At 42.2% G+C, this 15,978-nt stretch overlaps 1 protein-coding gene across 4 annotated transcripts in view; it reads left to right on the forward strand.

The window, feature by feature from the left end:
* The window catches only part of LOC127007367 (uncharacterized), an 18,816-nt gene continuing 2,838 nt past the window's right edge, over positions 1 to 15,978 (forward strand). Inside the window, exons 1-5 of one of the 4 annotated variants that reach the window (XM_050878262.1) lie at positions 1 to 495; positions 4,573 to 4,682; positions 6,947 to 10,917; positions 11,191 to 11,354; positions 12,369 to 12,439. In XM_050878262.1, coding sequence (XP_050734219.1) covers positions 7,113 to 10,917; positions 11,191 to 11,354; positions 12,369 to 12,392 — 3,993 coding nt within the window. In that variant the 5' untranslated portion in view covers positions 1 to 495; positions 4,573 to 4,682; positions 6,947 to 7,112 and the 3' untranslated portion in view covers positions 12,393 to 12,439. The other 3 variants (XM_050878270.1, XM_050878288.1, XM_050878277.1) reach the window with 3 other exon arrangements.

Below are 15,978 nucleotides of genomic sequence, written 5' to 3' on the forward strand. Positions count from 1 at the left end.
AGCAAGACACACACACTGCATATCTGGAATAAACCTGACGAACGAGATGGTTTCCTCCCAAGACGAAAAACTATTAGCACAACTCTTAGGTGGCTTGCAGGAAATTTTTAAACTTTGTATAGCTACCCTCTGAGCCTGTTGCTACAGAACCAACCGAAGGCTAGGCAGAAAGGCATTGCTACTTTAAAAAGCAGCCGACTCCGCTTCCAAAATAGGTAAAATAATGTTCTTAATACCTCAGTTCAAAGTCGGCGCGGTGCTCGACGGGCCATTAATGGCGCCCACCAGCCTTACCAGGGCCGCCTAGGTCGGTCGTACTCTCTCTATCAGGGGAGTCCAGCGCGGCGTTGGCAGCACTGCGTGGCGGCACGTGTGGCTCGGCGCCTCGGCTCGGTCAGCTGTGGCGGCGCGGGAACCTGCGAGAAGGCAGTCCCTGGCCCTGTGGTGGTGGCGCCGCACCCCGGACAGGTACAACACGGTGGGCAGCCCAGCTTGGTGAGTGTATCGCGGCATGCACGTTGGTGTGACGTGTAGTGGTTGTCACGCCTGGTGTGAGGGCAAAGGCTGTGGGGTGGAGTGTGGCGCAGTGAAGGGCGGCCTTGGCGGGAGGGTTCCTCCACCAAAACGTGGCGTTGATTGGCTCTGCGTGACAGAATTTCGTTTTTATCTCTACTGAATTATAGAGAGGAGTGATTGCATCGGTGGCGCAGGCTGGCGTGAGGAAGGGTAAGGTACAGCATTGTTGTGATGGTTGCCATGGCCGTGTTTGCAGCTGCATGTCGTCCTTTGTACTTTGGTCCTCTGGCCGCGGCTCAGGTCGACCTCCACTGTGACGAGTGCCGCAACAAACCTACACCCGCAAATAACAGTCCCACTGAGTGAATCAGGAATTTTTTTAAAAAATGATAAGGAAAATTCAGTCTGAAATTATGAAGAGGAATCTAAAAGTAATGTTTGATAATCAGTTGGCAGGACAACAGATGATGTGCAACATGTTCGTGTTTGTATTTACATATTTACAACGTACATATTTACAACTAACAATGTGGTAAGGAGGCCCATAAAAAAGAAAGAAAGTACTGGGTTGCAGTGGGGATGGGATTGAGTGCTTATGGTGGTGCTAGTGGTGGGTGTAATCAATTACATGAATTACAAGGTAAAATTTCTTAGTAATCAATTGCAATCAATGGGGGCATACGCCGGGGGGGCGCGTCGCCTCGAACACCCTACTACGCCAAGCCCGGATGTAGTGCTGACTTGCCTGATGGACGAGCCCCCATAACCCACTTGGCCAGGGGCCCGGCGCCGGCAAACCTTTCCTTGTCTGGATTAATTTCTCGTGTGTTTCGTTACACATGGTGGTCATGTGGGAGTGGAGAAAATAGAAAAATTCTGGCATTTCACGGAGGTCTCTCCGGGCGAGTCTCCATGCAGGCCCCCTTCCCAACTCGAGTACATCCTGGCAGAATTTGTCGACTTGCTCAAGCCACGAACTCCGTGGGCATCCCCTTGGCCTCCTCCACTCAGGATTGTCTCTTACAGAGACTACCCGATGAACAGGATCAGCTTCTGGAAAATGTGCCATGTGCCCGTATAGCCGGAGTTGGCATTGACGGACTATGCAGGTAATATACGGTATGTCGAATCAATCTCACGGAGTAGTTGCCAGTTTGACACAAAGTCATTCCAGCGATTTCCCAGGATTCTGCGTACACACTTATCACCAAAGGCATCAATCCGCCTCTCCAAGTCTCAATTTAGTGTCCATTTCTCACAACCATAGAGTAAGACAGGGAGCACAAGGGACTTGAAGATCCGGATCTTTGTCCTTTTGCACAGGTATCGACAACGCCATATACTCGTATTGAGCAAGTCCATATTACCGTGGGCCAGACCAATCTGTTGTAAGACTTCCTGGCCAGACTCACCGTTGTTATGAACTACGCTTCCAAGATACGTGAAACTTTCTGAGATCTCAGTGTCTTCGCCACACTCATGAACAGACTGTACTGTGTCATCCAGCAAGCCTCCAAATACCTGTACCTTGGTCTTGACCCAGGAGACCTGAAGTCCCAAGGGCTTCGCCTCCTCGTGCAGTGCCTCGAGAGCCATCACCAAAACCTCCAGCAACTCCGCTAGGATTACTGCATCATCAGCAAAAACAAGGGATGCTCTGCAATGACTCTGGTCCACAACTCTGCCCAGTACCCAGTCCATACAAGTGTTGAAAAGTGATAGAGCAAGGACACAGCCCTTTCTCACTCCCGCATTCACGGGAAAGAGGCTGGACAAGCCCCCCCTCACCCCCCCCCCCCCCACACACACACACACACACTCACAACACACACACACTTCACAGCATTCTCTGTCCCAGAATACAGGCCAGTCAGCAAACTAATAGTCCTCGCAGGAATCCCACGGAGTCGCAGAAAATCCCAGGGTGCCTCACAATGCACTGAATCAAACACCTTGAGATCGACATAGGCTGCAAGCATCCCCTGTCGAAACTCACGTTGGCGCTCCACCAGTACACAAAGCACTAGGATACGGTCAGTTGTTGACTTACCAGGCGTGAACCCAGACTGTTCAAGTCTCTGCAGCTCAAGCGGCTGGCTGCAAACTTGCATCAGCAATAGGTGGGCAAGCACCTTGCCTGGCACACTGAGCAGTGTAATACCACGTTAGTTGTTGCAGTCCTGGCGTTCCCCTTTCCCTTTCCAGATAGGGACGACCAACCCCCTCTTCCAGTCAGGAGGAATGGTACCAGACTGCCATACAGCAGTCGAGACCGCATGCAACCCGTGGATCATGGCCTCACCTCCAGCTTTGAGCAGCTCTGCCCTGATGTTACAGGCACCAGGTGCCTTCCCACCCCTCAACTTGGCCACAGCCTCTCTGACCTCGCCCAGAGAGGGTGGGCTTTCGTCAATGGGTGGGTCAGCATCCGCCACCTGCAGCCCAGCAACTGGAAACAGCCCACGTGAAGGGCCTGCCATGTACAGCTGCTCAAAGTACTCAGCCCAACGAGCCCTCTGTCCATCCATTTCCGAAACGAGGCAGCCGTCAGCTGTTCAGATAGCGCTCACCTGAGAGGAAGACTTGGAGCAGAGCTTCTTCAGGGCTCGGTAGGCAGGTCGAAGGTCATTCGCATTTAAATGGCCCTCGACCTCCTCGACAAGACCCCTGACTGCAAGTTGTTTTTTTTGCTATGAAGCAAACTATGGATCTGAAAATGAGCAAAGATTATTTTGGCATAGGTATGTTTCACATAAATATAACCATGGCAATACGCTGGTAATTGAGAAAAGGTGTGATGCTTCCCGTAATGCTGAGGCAAGTTATATTATACTTGGGAGAATGAGGGGAGGCGAGTGCTGTATGGCTGTAATCATGATGTGGTGTAGAGGGGACATAAGACTGTCAATCTTTCTATCAATCTATCTATCTAGATCAGTGGTTCCCAAACTGGGGGCGTGATTCCATTTGCCAAAAATTGCAGTTTTGCACACACACACACAAAAAAAGAAGAATATAAGAAAGCTGGAAAGAGTACAGAGAACGGCAACTAAGATGGTACCAGAACTTAGGGATCAGACTTATGAGGAGAGACTCAATGGCATGGGCCTCACAACCCTGGAGAGAAGAAGAGAAAGAGGAGACCTGATAGTGGTGTACAGGAGCGGGGTGGAGAATCTGGATAGAGAGGACCTGTGTGTGTGGAGCAAGAGAGAAACAAGAGGACATGGAAAGAAGTTGAGGGCAACCACATGTAGGCGAGATGTGAAAAAGTTTAGCTTCCCAAACAGAAGCACTGTTTGAATCATCCTCACGTGAGTTTCTAAATATATATATATATATATATATATATATATATATATATATATATATATATATATATATATATATATATATATATATATATATATACAGGTAACTCGATTTACGCGAGTATTGTGTCCTTGAAGAGGTCGCGTAAATCAAAAACAATGTAAATCAAACAAGAGGTAGGTTTCTATCGAAAAATAAATATTCACTTCATTCAGTGGAGAGAGAGAGAGAGAGAGAGAATATCCATATCACCGAGATATCCACTCAGGCACTCAATCTCTACCTCACTCGTGTGAGGAAGAAATGAGGGACACCATGAGTGACTGGCTAGTATTGATACCGGTACCGTACCATATAGCTGGTACCGTTAGTACCGGTACTTGCCTACCCCTATTGTTGAGTAGCGTGGCAGTGTGGGTACTGTATTGTTGTTCGAGTGGCGCGCGGGAAGAACTGAGCTCAGCTGTGTGGCTGTGGCACCGTGTGAGTCCAGTTGCATGAGACATCTGGTGGCCACTCCATAAAATATCACGTATAAGTGAAAAAACATTTATTTGGATTTTGGACACCGTGTTATTAGAAAAAACAACTGAATGCTTGGATTAAAATATGAACGGAGAGAGAGAGAGAGAGAGAGAGAGAGAGAGAGAGAGAGAGACTTTTCTCTCCCAGAGCCAATACCATTCATATAAACATAACCCAGGGTTCAACAAAGCTTATTAACAAAGAATTTGATAATTGCAGAGTCCTTCATTGGGAGGTGCTGCTCTCCAGGGTCCTGAAGGTGGATTTCATGCAGTTGCTGAGTCCTTGTCCAAGCAGTGAGAGATCAGGACTCCCCCATCAATGTAATGGTAAGTACAGTATGAAATTTATGTGTGGTGTGTTTGTAACTGGAGAAGTTTCAGGTTGCTGACAAACATGAGTGTTGTTGTAGTTAAGTGTCACTTAACTACAATGATGAGATGCTATGAATGCTAATAACATCTGTAGTAACTTCAAGACTGGACTGTGCAGCCATAGTGTGGTCACCTCACTTGAAAAACACATAGGCTATACAAGTTTGACAGAATGCATAGAGTAAAAAGGTAGAGGTGAAGTTGGGTGCATACACTATAGCTGCTGTGTTCATCTTCATGCTGTTGGCCCTTTGAGCCTGTGGCGAGTAAGGCTGGGTTCCCACTATTCCATTTTCACGTTTCCGTCGACCATCAATGACGTCATCAGCAGAACCCCATGCGGATCCCCATCCAGAGATGAACTCAAGTTAACTTTTGGGTCCAGGGTAGGGGCGATGATGCCAGTCCAGTGATGATGAATATTCTACATATCATGAAAATATGAAAGGGAAGTACTTGGACACAAAATAACATATACAAGAGGTCATTGTGGTCAGTGTGGTCCATGTTTGTCAACAAATGGCGTGCAGTGGACTGACTGGGTGTATCTCATCCATGCCTCGCGGCCACCATTTTGGTGACGTCATTAATGCCGACGGAAACGTGAAAACGGAATACTAGTGGGAACCCGGCCTAATAACCCATCACCCCATGACACAGGCCAATGTGAAGTCCATGATTGCCACAGTTTACCTTCCCTAGGTTTCTCAAGGTATACCCATTTATTGACCAACCCAAAAGGGAGGATGAACAGCTGGGTGAGATGCACACTGACTACCCAGGCCAGGATTTGAACCTGGGGCCACGTAGTCATAGCCAGGCACACTATGTACTGCCCCACGGAGGCGAAGATTGACAACAAAAAATTTATTCCAAGCTTAAGAGAACTTCAATACATTGAAAAACTGCACAAATTGGAGCTGCATACATTTCAATAAAGAAAGAAGTTTCTCTTGATCATGGTATTCATACTCTTTATCTGGAGCATACAGACAGGGAAGACTTGGTGGTTAGGGATATTTGCGTTGTGTCCTCCAGCACATACCCCTTTTGATTTATTGATGAATAGTGGTGGGACAAAAAAATAAATTTAGAGAAATGAGATGCAGAAAGAATGTAAAGAAGTCTGGCTTCCTCAGTGGAATCATATGGAATCATTGATATACTTGGAGATAATTTAGAGTTCAGAACATCCTTGTATTTAAAAAGGTTAGTGAAAGCAGCTATGGATACAGGTCAAAATGAGCTTTGCACAAATCCCATATACTACGACTAGGTAAACACACACACACACACACACACACACACACACAATTGAGGCGTCCGGAGGTAAAGGGGCGACATCACCAAAACCTAGTTTTGAGTAAATCTCGTTCAAAGTTTAGCGATGTGTACTGCACTTTCCTCTTGACTTACTAAGTTTTTGTTTGTATTCATTTTAATTGTATGGCCTAGCTGTATAATAATAACTTTTTTTAAAATAAATCAATGGTTGGACACCGCCTTTTAAGGCAGCACGCATGACGCCCCTTTGCCTCCAGACGCCTCAATTTGTGAACTAAGCATAGCACAGGAATGAAGAAAGAACAGAAGCAGAAAAGGAGAGTTTTTTTGGAGAGTGCAAAACGAGAGTGATGAAGTGGTGGATCAATAAGAGGGGAAAGAAGAACAGTTAAATAGCAACAACGACAAGGAAGAGAAAGGAACAAAAAAGCTTAGGTTAATGTACACTAATGTTGAGAGACTCATATTGAAAAAAAATAAAATTAAAAGACTTCCTGAACAAAGCTAAACCAGATGTAATGTGCATCACTGAAACAAAACTAACAAAAGGAATAATAGAATTGGTGGGAATAGAACATAAAAAATAGACATACAGAAGCATAACAACATGGAACGGTCTTGACGAGGAGACTGTGTGTGCAAAACCGATTCATGAATTTAAAGCCAAACTGGATAATAAGCGTTATGGAGACGGGACAGCACAAGCCTAGTACTGCTCTTTTCCTGTATTTCACAACTAGGTAAATACATACACACACACACACACATCCATACACACACTATGGTTTTGAGATAACTAGATTTAGTTGAGTGAAAGTACTGGATGGGGAAAGTATGACCTGTCTTATTCATCTAATGACAAAATTGACTAGTTAGCATCACAAATGAGTCACTGCAATTCCCTGATGATGCTTTTTTTTTTTTTTCATTTTCAGAACTGGTGTTCAAGGACTAATTTGGATGGGCATAAGTGTGCCTTCTACTCTATTCCACCTATACAAACTGATGTATGAAGGAATGCCTCAGGTTACTAAGAGGGATTGTCACACATAAACCTTTACATATTTTATATTTGCATTGTTTCAATGAACAGGAACAGCAATGACTTCAAACACTGCATCAAATTCACAAAATGCCAGCATCAGCATAAATCAGCCACTCCATTACTTTACAGGCAAAATAAGGGCCTTTTGGAAGAATTTGGTATTTTTCTCGGATCCAAGGAATGTTGCTTTTGCTGAAGTGCGTGATGTATATTTCAATGGAAAGCGTGCATCAATTAGAGATCTGGGATACTTGGAAGAACTGGTTCAGAGAAGTAACTGGTCAGGGGGAGGTCCAGAGCTACACTCCTATGTTTTTGACTACCATAGTGAAATTCCTTGCCCTTGGCCACATGAACTCTCAGGAAAAAGGCTGTGGAAAGCAAAATGTGCCTGGTTTGGTTTCGTTCCTAATGGAATAAAAGAAGATTTTCTGAATAATATTGTCTACATGCCTCTCAGTTACTATACTGGTACTATTAAGGAATTTTATGATGATAAAATTCTGTTTGGAGATGCAAGAAACTCTGTGATGGTTAGTTTAGATAATTTTTATGGCGGTAGAGGAGGGTATAGCACAAACACATACAGAGATTCATCATGGCCCTTAAATGATACAATACATGCCTATGTCATAAAACTGGATGTACTGTCAGATAGTCGTCTGATTGGACCTGAGCCTCATCTCCCCACTTGGCCTAAAGGACATTTTTCTCCAGATATGTGGGTAGCAAAGTTTGCCTGGCAAGGTGATTTGCCAGAACTAGTGAAAGATCAAGTAGAAAGGTTTTACGTCATTCGTATGAACCGATGGGTTGACCTACATAGTGTTCCATGGATAGTTGAAGATTATGACCAAAACAACATTGACAACTACAGTACTTTGCAGGAAAATTCAAGCCCTGAAGAAAAAGAGAATGTGCAAGAAACAGAAACAGGAGCATTTATTCCAGTAGAGCAAAAGCCTGGACTCATGAAAGGCTCTCTTCTCTTGGCTGATGAAAATGAAGGTCTTATGACCAGCTTTGTTGATTTGATTGCCTTTAATAAAGAATCTTTTTATATTAATGGGAAGAAATTCATACATAACTATGATCTGTCTTATTTCTTTCAAGATCGCATAATTCCCTTAACTGCTTGGGTGATACCTTTGGATAAACCAAAAGTAATATTCAACATAAAAGTTGTATGGCAGGCAGTGTGTGTTTGGTGTGGAATCCCACCAAAGCACTTGGAAAACATTAAGAAGAAGTATGTTTGTGAAAAGGTTTGTAATAACTCTCTAAAGACTTCTGGCTCAGTGTCATTCATGCATTTTATTGGGAAAGTTAAAAGCTTATCCTATGCATCTGGTGTGCTCATTAGTAGAGCTGGTCTTGATCAACAGGTTAAGATATCATTTAAAAGGAAAGCTGTTTACATACATGGAAGCAAGTTTCATTCAAGTTGCAGTCTACTTGATAAGCAGCAATTGCTGGAGAACAGTGTTTGGTCAGTATTAGCTTACCCAGTGTGGACAGATGATGCCGTGGGTATTCCACATTACCGGGCATTAGCAATGTGGCATTATGATGATCAGCACTGCATGAATCTACTGTTTAAGACTATCTCAGACTTTGTGGATCTTGTTCCTGCCCTACAAAACACCAAGTTGGGTGAAGCAAGAAATTACACAGAAGGAAAGAAGCTTTGTCAGAATATATCTGGATGGATTGCAAAAGTCACAGAGAATTATGGTATCATCCAAAGTGGTAGTGCCTTGGTGGATGCTACTTACCTATACTTCAAAAAAGAAGTTCTGTACATAGATGGGGAGTTACTTCCAAAAGGTGGTAGTCTACAGTCATTGAAACAAGGAAGGCAGTGTAATGTGCAGGCTAATGTAATGCCACCAAGGGACATTGATGGCTATCAAGTAACTATGGAAGCAACATTGGTATGGATTGGAAGGAAACCATCATTTGAATCCAATGGAGAAGTTGCACCTCGGAGCAGTCCAGGCAGCCCTTCTCATGTCAATGATGCTGCTAATGATGGAAAGCCCTCTGCTGCAAAAACTAAAACAGAATCTTGTGTGAGGGCTGACAAAATTCTTCGTGCTGCTGAAGGAGTGATGGTGGGTCATGTTCTCATGGCTGATGAAGAGCATGGACTCATAATTAGTTCAGATATTATCATTGGCTTCTCTAGGGATATCTTCTACATAAATGGAAACAAATTCAAAGAAAAGGACAGTAGCCTGAAAAATTTTTGTTCAGACCGAAAGATTACTGTACGAGCTATGATAGTAACATTGAGTGAGCCCAAAGTCCTGTTAAACTGCTTCGTCATGTGTGAAGCTGTTTGTGTGTGGATTGGACAAGAACCAGATGACTTGGCAGTTTTGCAGAAGGTATGTGATCATGAAAAACCGTACAAAGCTATTGATTTCAGTAAGATGTCGCACATATCCTTACTCTACTTCATGGGACGCATGACTCCTGTGTCAAAAGATGTCACTTTACTTGCCAGTACAACTCCTGAGGGGACAGCAAAAATTTTCATGTCAAAAGAAAATCTGTTTGTAAATGGTGCCTCTGTACATCAGAATGATGTTTTTGAACAATGCAAAAAGAAATCTCAAAATTGGTGTGTTTTTGCTGTTCCTATTCCTCCGAGAGATATGAATGGACATTCAGTAAAATATAATGCTGTTGCAGTTTGGGATATGAGTTACCATCACAAAATGAGAACAGTGCTATTATCTGCAGCTTACTCCCTTGATAAATCATCTGAAAAAGAATGTAGCACTGAACATGACAGAGCATGCATGAAAAATAAAGCAAATGGAGTCTCTGATAACAAGATAGAAGATATAACTAAAGCTTTGTCAAATACTTTGGGTCTTGGAAGACAAAGAAAGGATCATTCAACATCACTCAAAATGTCATCACAACTGAAGGACTCCTCAGTGATAGTCTCACACCTTGCTAAAACACCTCCAGAAATTGAGGGTTGTGATACCTTTAAGTTAGGGGACAATGTTTCAGAGCAAGAGTTTTGTGGTAAACATGTAGCGGGATACATAATTAAAAAGACTGAAGGAGGTGGTATTGCCCAGTGGAAAAGCCTCCAATTCGAAGGTTTTGTGTTCATTGAATTTAGTAGAAAAAGTCTTTACCTTGACATGAAGCCCATGAATAACAAATGGAAAGTAGCTGATGTTACAGCCAGACCATGTAACTTGTATGTGATTCCTGTTCCACACCACAATGTTGAGAAATGCATCGTTAGCCTCAAGGCAACCTGTGGCTGGATTGGGAAAAAACCTTTGCATTTCCCTTCACCAGGCACTCAGCTCTTGCCAAAAATTGACCTGAGCAGTGTTCATGTTACTCAAGCAATTGAAGTCGAAAATACTAGTGAAGATGAATTTGATGTTCATGATGATATTGATGATGATGGTGGACTTGATGATGTAGAGATTCCTTTGGAGGGTTATCAGAATGATAATATAGTAAACACAAGAGCCACTTCTGGGGTTTCCCTTAAATCGGAATTATCACAATCCCTAACTGAAGCTGAAGGAAACATTGCAAAGGGAACTCATAATGAACAACTATCAAAAGTTATTTGCAGTACACAAAATCAAGCACCACCTCTAATGCCTCAAGTCAAAAATAAGATTGAAAATAAATCTGAGGACATCAGGGAAAACAAAAATAAGAATAAAAACCATCAGAGTGGCACCATTGCTGAAGCTCAGTTAAGTGTGGGACAACTAAAAGGAGACGATGGCAGGCTGCACTACTTCTCCCGGGACAGCTGCTACCTCTATGGAGTCTCCCTTGGCAATGTAGAGCTGTGGCATGTTTTAGCCCCAGGTGGGTTGTGAAGTTTGTATTCATTTCTTTGCTTAATGACAGTAGGCATTAAATTGATCAGATATTCTAAAACTAGCCTTACATCTAAGATGCAATAATGAATTTCAAACTTCAGTAAGGAATTTTAGTTGCAGGCAAAATAGATCTCAAAGTGAACTGTATCTCATTTCTGCTAACGAACCACTCAGAACTTTTTTATTTCAGTTACATGCACTCCTATGATAATTCTTTCAGTGTTTCATGTTTGAATTACCAAATATTCCTCTTTTTCAGATGATCCTGTCCATTACAGTGTGACAGAGCTAGTTCCTGGGATGGTAAAGGTTCAGAGGGTCTGGATTGGGTTCTATGATCAACCAAGTAGGGAGATTGCAGCTGAACACATCTTTGCATGGTGTCATGAAAAATCGGTGCCAGATGGTGCACGAGACATCTTGGTAAGTTTGATTTTTAGTAATCGAATATTTCAAAGAATAAAAATATCTTACTCGTTTTATGTTACATGTCTAAGCCATTTGTTTTCAGTGGAAATATGTATTTGAAGCCATGGAAGTGTCAAGGAAGAGAATTACTGAGTTAAGGCCATGGGTAGTTTGGGTATGCTAGTTTATCCTATTTTTAAAATTCTCATGGCACTGATTTCCATTATGTGCTTATGTCATGTCTAACTATACTCTGTTTCATTTCATCTGTCCACTCACAGAACACGAGTTTTGAGAAATGTGGCACCTGCGCATTGTAGCTCATGACTGGTTGAAAATAAACATGTCCGACATCGTTGGCTACGTGTGTTAAATATTCAAACTTTTTCATCAACAATTTTTTTTAATGTTTCTATATACAAAGAACCCTCACATGTTCTTATATAAATCCCAATCATACCGATTTGCATCAATAATACACCATACATGCGATATGCATGTCGGATATTCGCGTTTGTCGGACCAACCTTTCCCCCTATTAGTCCGAGTTAGCGAGACTCGACAGTACTATTATTACCAACTCATATATATGGCAACATGTGCCTCCCATGACTGTAAAAGGCGCCAAACTTTCTCCATGAGTTCACATTTCTAGTGCTGCTTGGCGTGCCTTACTTTCCCATATATTTCTTAATTTAGTGGATTTATTATCATAAATTGCGGTGTACAAGTCGACTTTTTGAGCCTGAAAAAAAAAAATCCAAAACTAGAGGTGATCCTTTACCACCGAGTAGCAAACAAGTGGAGCAGCACTACTAAATAAATAATATACAATAAACCCCGCTTTAAGTCGGACCCGAATAAGCCAGATATCGAATAAGTCGGACAGTTTTTTTTTTTTTTTTTTTTTTTTTTTTTTTTTTTTCCTCCGAGTGCCACCATAGATACAATTTTAATGACTGGAGGGGATAAACTTTTATTTATTTATTTTTTATTTTTTTTTATTTATTTATTTATTTTTTATTTCAGGTAAGCCAGCTGGAGGCCCCGTGAATTACTGGACGTGCCATTGTTCAGCTTGTCTCCTCAGACCTCTGGAGGTAAGTAGCAAGGGAAACTTATCACACGAGAAATAAAAGTTAATCATTGGTCCTTCCACACGTAGATACTGTCCTACCACACGTAGATTACTTAGTCCTACCACATGTCGATTACTAGTAGTAGCAGTAGTAGATAGACACCATCGCCATAGACCGCCAGGTCTTCTAGTGTCTGTTCTTCCTATGTATATTATCATCAGTGACTTACTCTTCTCTAAAGTCAGGGTTGAGAATCAGAATGGGCATTAATTATGAAGGGGGTCAGAAAAGTGGAAAATGGATTATACAGGTAACTCTCGATTTACGCGAATATTGTGTCCTTAAAGAGGTCGCATAAATCAAAAACAACGTAAATCAAACAAGAGGTAGGTTTCTATCGAAAATTAAATATTCACTTCATTCAGTGGAGAGAGAGAGAGAGAGTATCCATATCACTGAGATATCCACTCAGGCACTCTGTCTCAGCCTCACTCGTGTGAGGAAGAAATGAGGGACACCATGAGCGACTGGCTAGTATTGGTACCGGTACCGAGCAGTCTGGTACCAGTACCGTACCGTATAGCTGGTACCATTAGTACCAGTACTTGCCCACCCCTATTGATGAGTAGCGTGGCAGCGTGGGTACTGTATTGTTGTTCAAGTGGCGCACAGGAAGAACTGAGCTCAGCTGTGTGGCTGCGGCGCCGTGTGAGTCCAGTTGCGTGAGACATCTGGTGGCCACTCCATAAAATATCGCGTATAAGTGAAAAAACGTGTCAATTAAACATTTATTTGGATTTTGGACCCCACGTAAACCAAACTCGTGTAAATCGAGAGTTACCTGTAGTCTGAGAAAGAGAAATGATTAAGAGAATTGTCAGCAGAAGACTAAACTTTGCTAATTATCTGATATTCATGCATTTCTAATACATTATTTATACAATAAAAGAATTTTTTTCCTGCCGAGTTTGTTATGATTTACAATATAGATTATTGCTAAAAAAAAAGATGGTTATATATGGCACAATGTGAATTGAAAAATACCAGATAAACTTTATCCTTTTTTGTTTTTTTTTTTTTTTTTTACTGGCAATTATTATCAATAGTCATACCTCAGTTTATATGAGTTTAATTTGTTACGGAATTTCACTCACAAATCAAAACACTCGTAAACCAAAATGAATTTCCCCATTGAAATTAATGGGAATCCCATTAATGCTTACCATATCTCAAAAAATATTAACAAAAATCATTTTACATTTTATATTATAGAGAATGAAAGTAATTTTACAAACAACTAGCAATTATACTTAATATTTATATAATATAGTATAATAATATAGCATAATATATAAATAATATAGTGCTGAAAACACAAAGATTGCACACTAGAGCACAAACATACGCGGTCACGAGCGTGCGGTGCTACATCTGCGAGTGTGGAAATCTGGCTAAGGCGGTGTCACGCTGGGCATTTTCCTCCAACCGTTGGAGCAAGGAGCAACTGCAGTTGCCTGTACGGCCAACTGGGAGCGAGTTGTTGGTTTGGGTAAACACTCCTGTCCTCCCATTTTTTAAGCCAGGATCGTACGCACAACGGCTTCTTCCTTCTAATTAACTGTAGCAACAAATCCATAATTTGAGTGACAGCAGCACAAGCCACAACAGCCCTTACTTTTGCAAACGGCGCCATGAAGAGAGGACCGAGAGGAGGACCTAAGAAGCAATACAAAGCGTTACAGGTTAAAAGAAGACGTGAATACAGGGCAACTGGCTTGTTTATGTTGCGGATATGGGCAACCGATCTTGGTTGTGTGTGACACACGTCATCTGGTGGTCAAGAATTACCCCCCTTTCTTGAGACTGTTTTCCATCTCCCTCCCATGATCCGACAGAGCACTCTTTCTTGTCCATATAACTAGATGAACCAACACAATTTCTCATTTTGTCACTCATCAAGGAAAACACGCGTTAATTTAGTCACAATTACGAAATCTACAGTTCATTAGGAACATTTCCCTAGCTACTTAGTGTCACTGCATGCGACGGAATTTCTTAAAACGTCCTTTTCTCTTCAAAATATTGACAAATGGCATCGTTTCACTTTCTTGTCTCTAATGATGATGACGTTTTCATACCAGTAAGTTTTTACTACAATGATGCTTTAAAATGTTCTGTGGTGCAACAGTAACACAACAGTAACTTTGTGAACTCTATATCCACCCCCACCTGGCATGGTTACCCATAGAAAGGTCAGAAAATAGTCATCGCCATAGACCTAAGGAGGTGCGACACAGTGTGTTTACCTGTGTCACCAGCCCCGCCGCAGCTTGAGCCACACCCCTGATTCTTGCCAAGAATTGGGGGGAATTCTTGAAAATCTGACACACCATAACAAGAAACGCAAGGAATTCGCAAGATTTGTATGATTCATGCTTGCTCTAGGGTAATTCTTGATCGCCAGATAACGGCTTAAAGTTGTAGTTGCCTGTTGCGCCTACCGCCAACGCAGTTGGACGAAAAAGGCCAAGTGTGATACTAGCTTGAGACCCTATTCCCATTGTTTTCTGCTCTGAGCGCTCTTTTCTTGCAATGAACAATGGGAACCCACGCTCACGTCTTTGGCTCGTACAAACTGGATGCTTGTACACCAAGTCATCGCTCGTAAATGAAGGCATTTTTAGTGATTTTCTTTTGCTCATAAATCAAAACGCTTATACACTAAGGCACTCGTAAACCGAGGTTTGACTGTATATACTTTTTATGTTCTTGTCAAGAATATAATGCTAATATTTGCAGATATGTTGCCATGATAGAAAAATCTGGAACAAGCCCAAAATCCCTTTTTTTCTCAACTGAAATAAGTCCTGTTAGATTTGTAAAAAAATGGCTACAGTTATATAAATAAAGATAAAAAAGGGGAGGGGGGAGTTGAGAGTGATAAGAGAAGGCACACAACTACTTCACCTCTCCTATGCATATGTTCTGATGGTTACTTGTTACTCTTCAAGCCTACATCAATCATGCATCAGTATCATTTGTTGTGGTGAGAATGTCAGTTGAAGTGTAAGAAGAAGCATGGAGGAGGTGTGAGATGCAGATTAGAACATGGGCTGAGTTACAAGCAGAATAGAGGGGGAGTCAAGCTTCCATTCCCCTTCTTGATGATGTTTTTTGTTTCTGTACATTTCTACACTTTGCTTTATTGCAGCAGGCAGAGGAAGTGAGGGAATGTTTGTGGATGACTATGGGAGGGTGTGTTGAGGTGAGAAGTGGGCCAGTGGGAGGGACCTCGGTTAACTGTTATTTTCCACAAACCTCACCCACAGCTGTTTGGTCATTTCTCTGAGACTACATCAATCTTGGAGTATTATATAGCATTCTAGGACATAACTGGTACCTGTTCCTGCCCTTTGCAAGGTATTATTTGCTCTAAGGCAAGGGTATCAGGAGGTAGCACCATCCTTTTATCCTCCTGGCTCATACTCAAAGATGAACTCGGTTTCTTCTTGGCTCTTTTCTTTCATTTTCCTGCTTGCTCCTTTCTTTTCTTGGATCTC

This window comes from Eriocheir sinensis, chromosome 3, assembly GCF_024679095.1.
Source record: "Eriocheir sinensis breed Jianghai 21 chromosome 3, ASM2467909v1, whole genome shotgun sequence".
NCBI classification, from domain to species: domain Eukaryota; kingdom Metazoa; phylum Arthropoda; class Malacostraca; order Decapoda; family Varunidae; genus Eriocheir; species Eriocheir sinensis.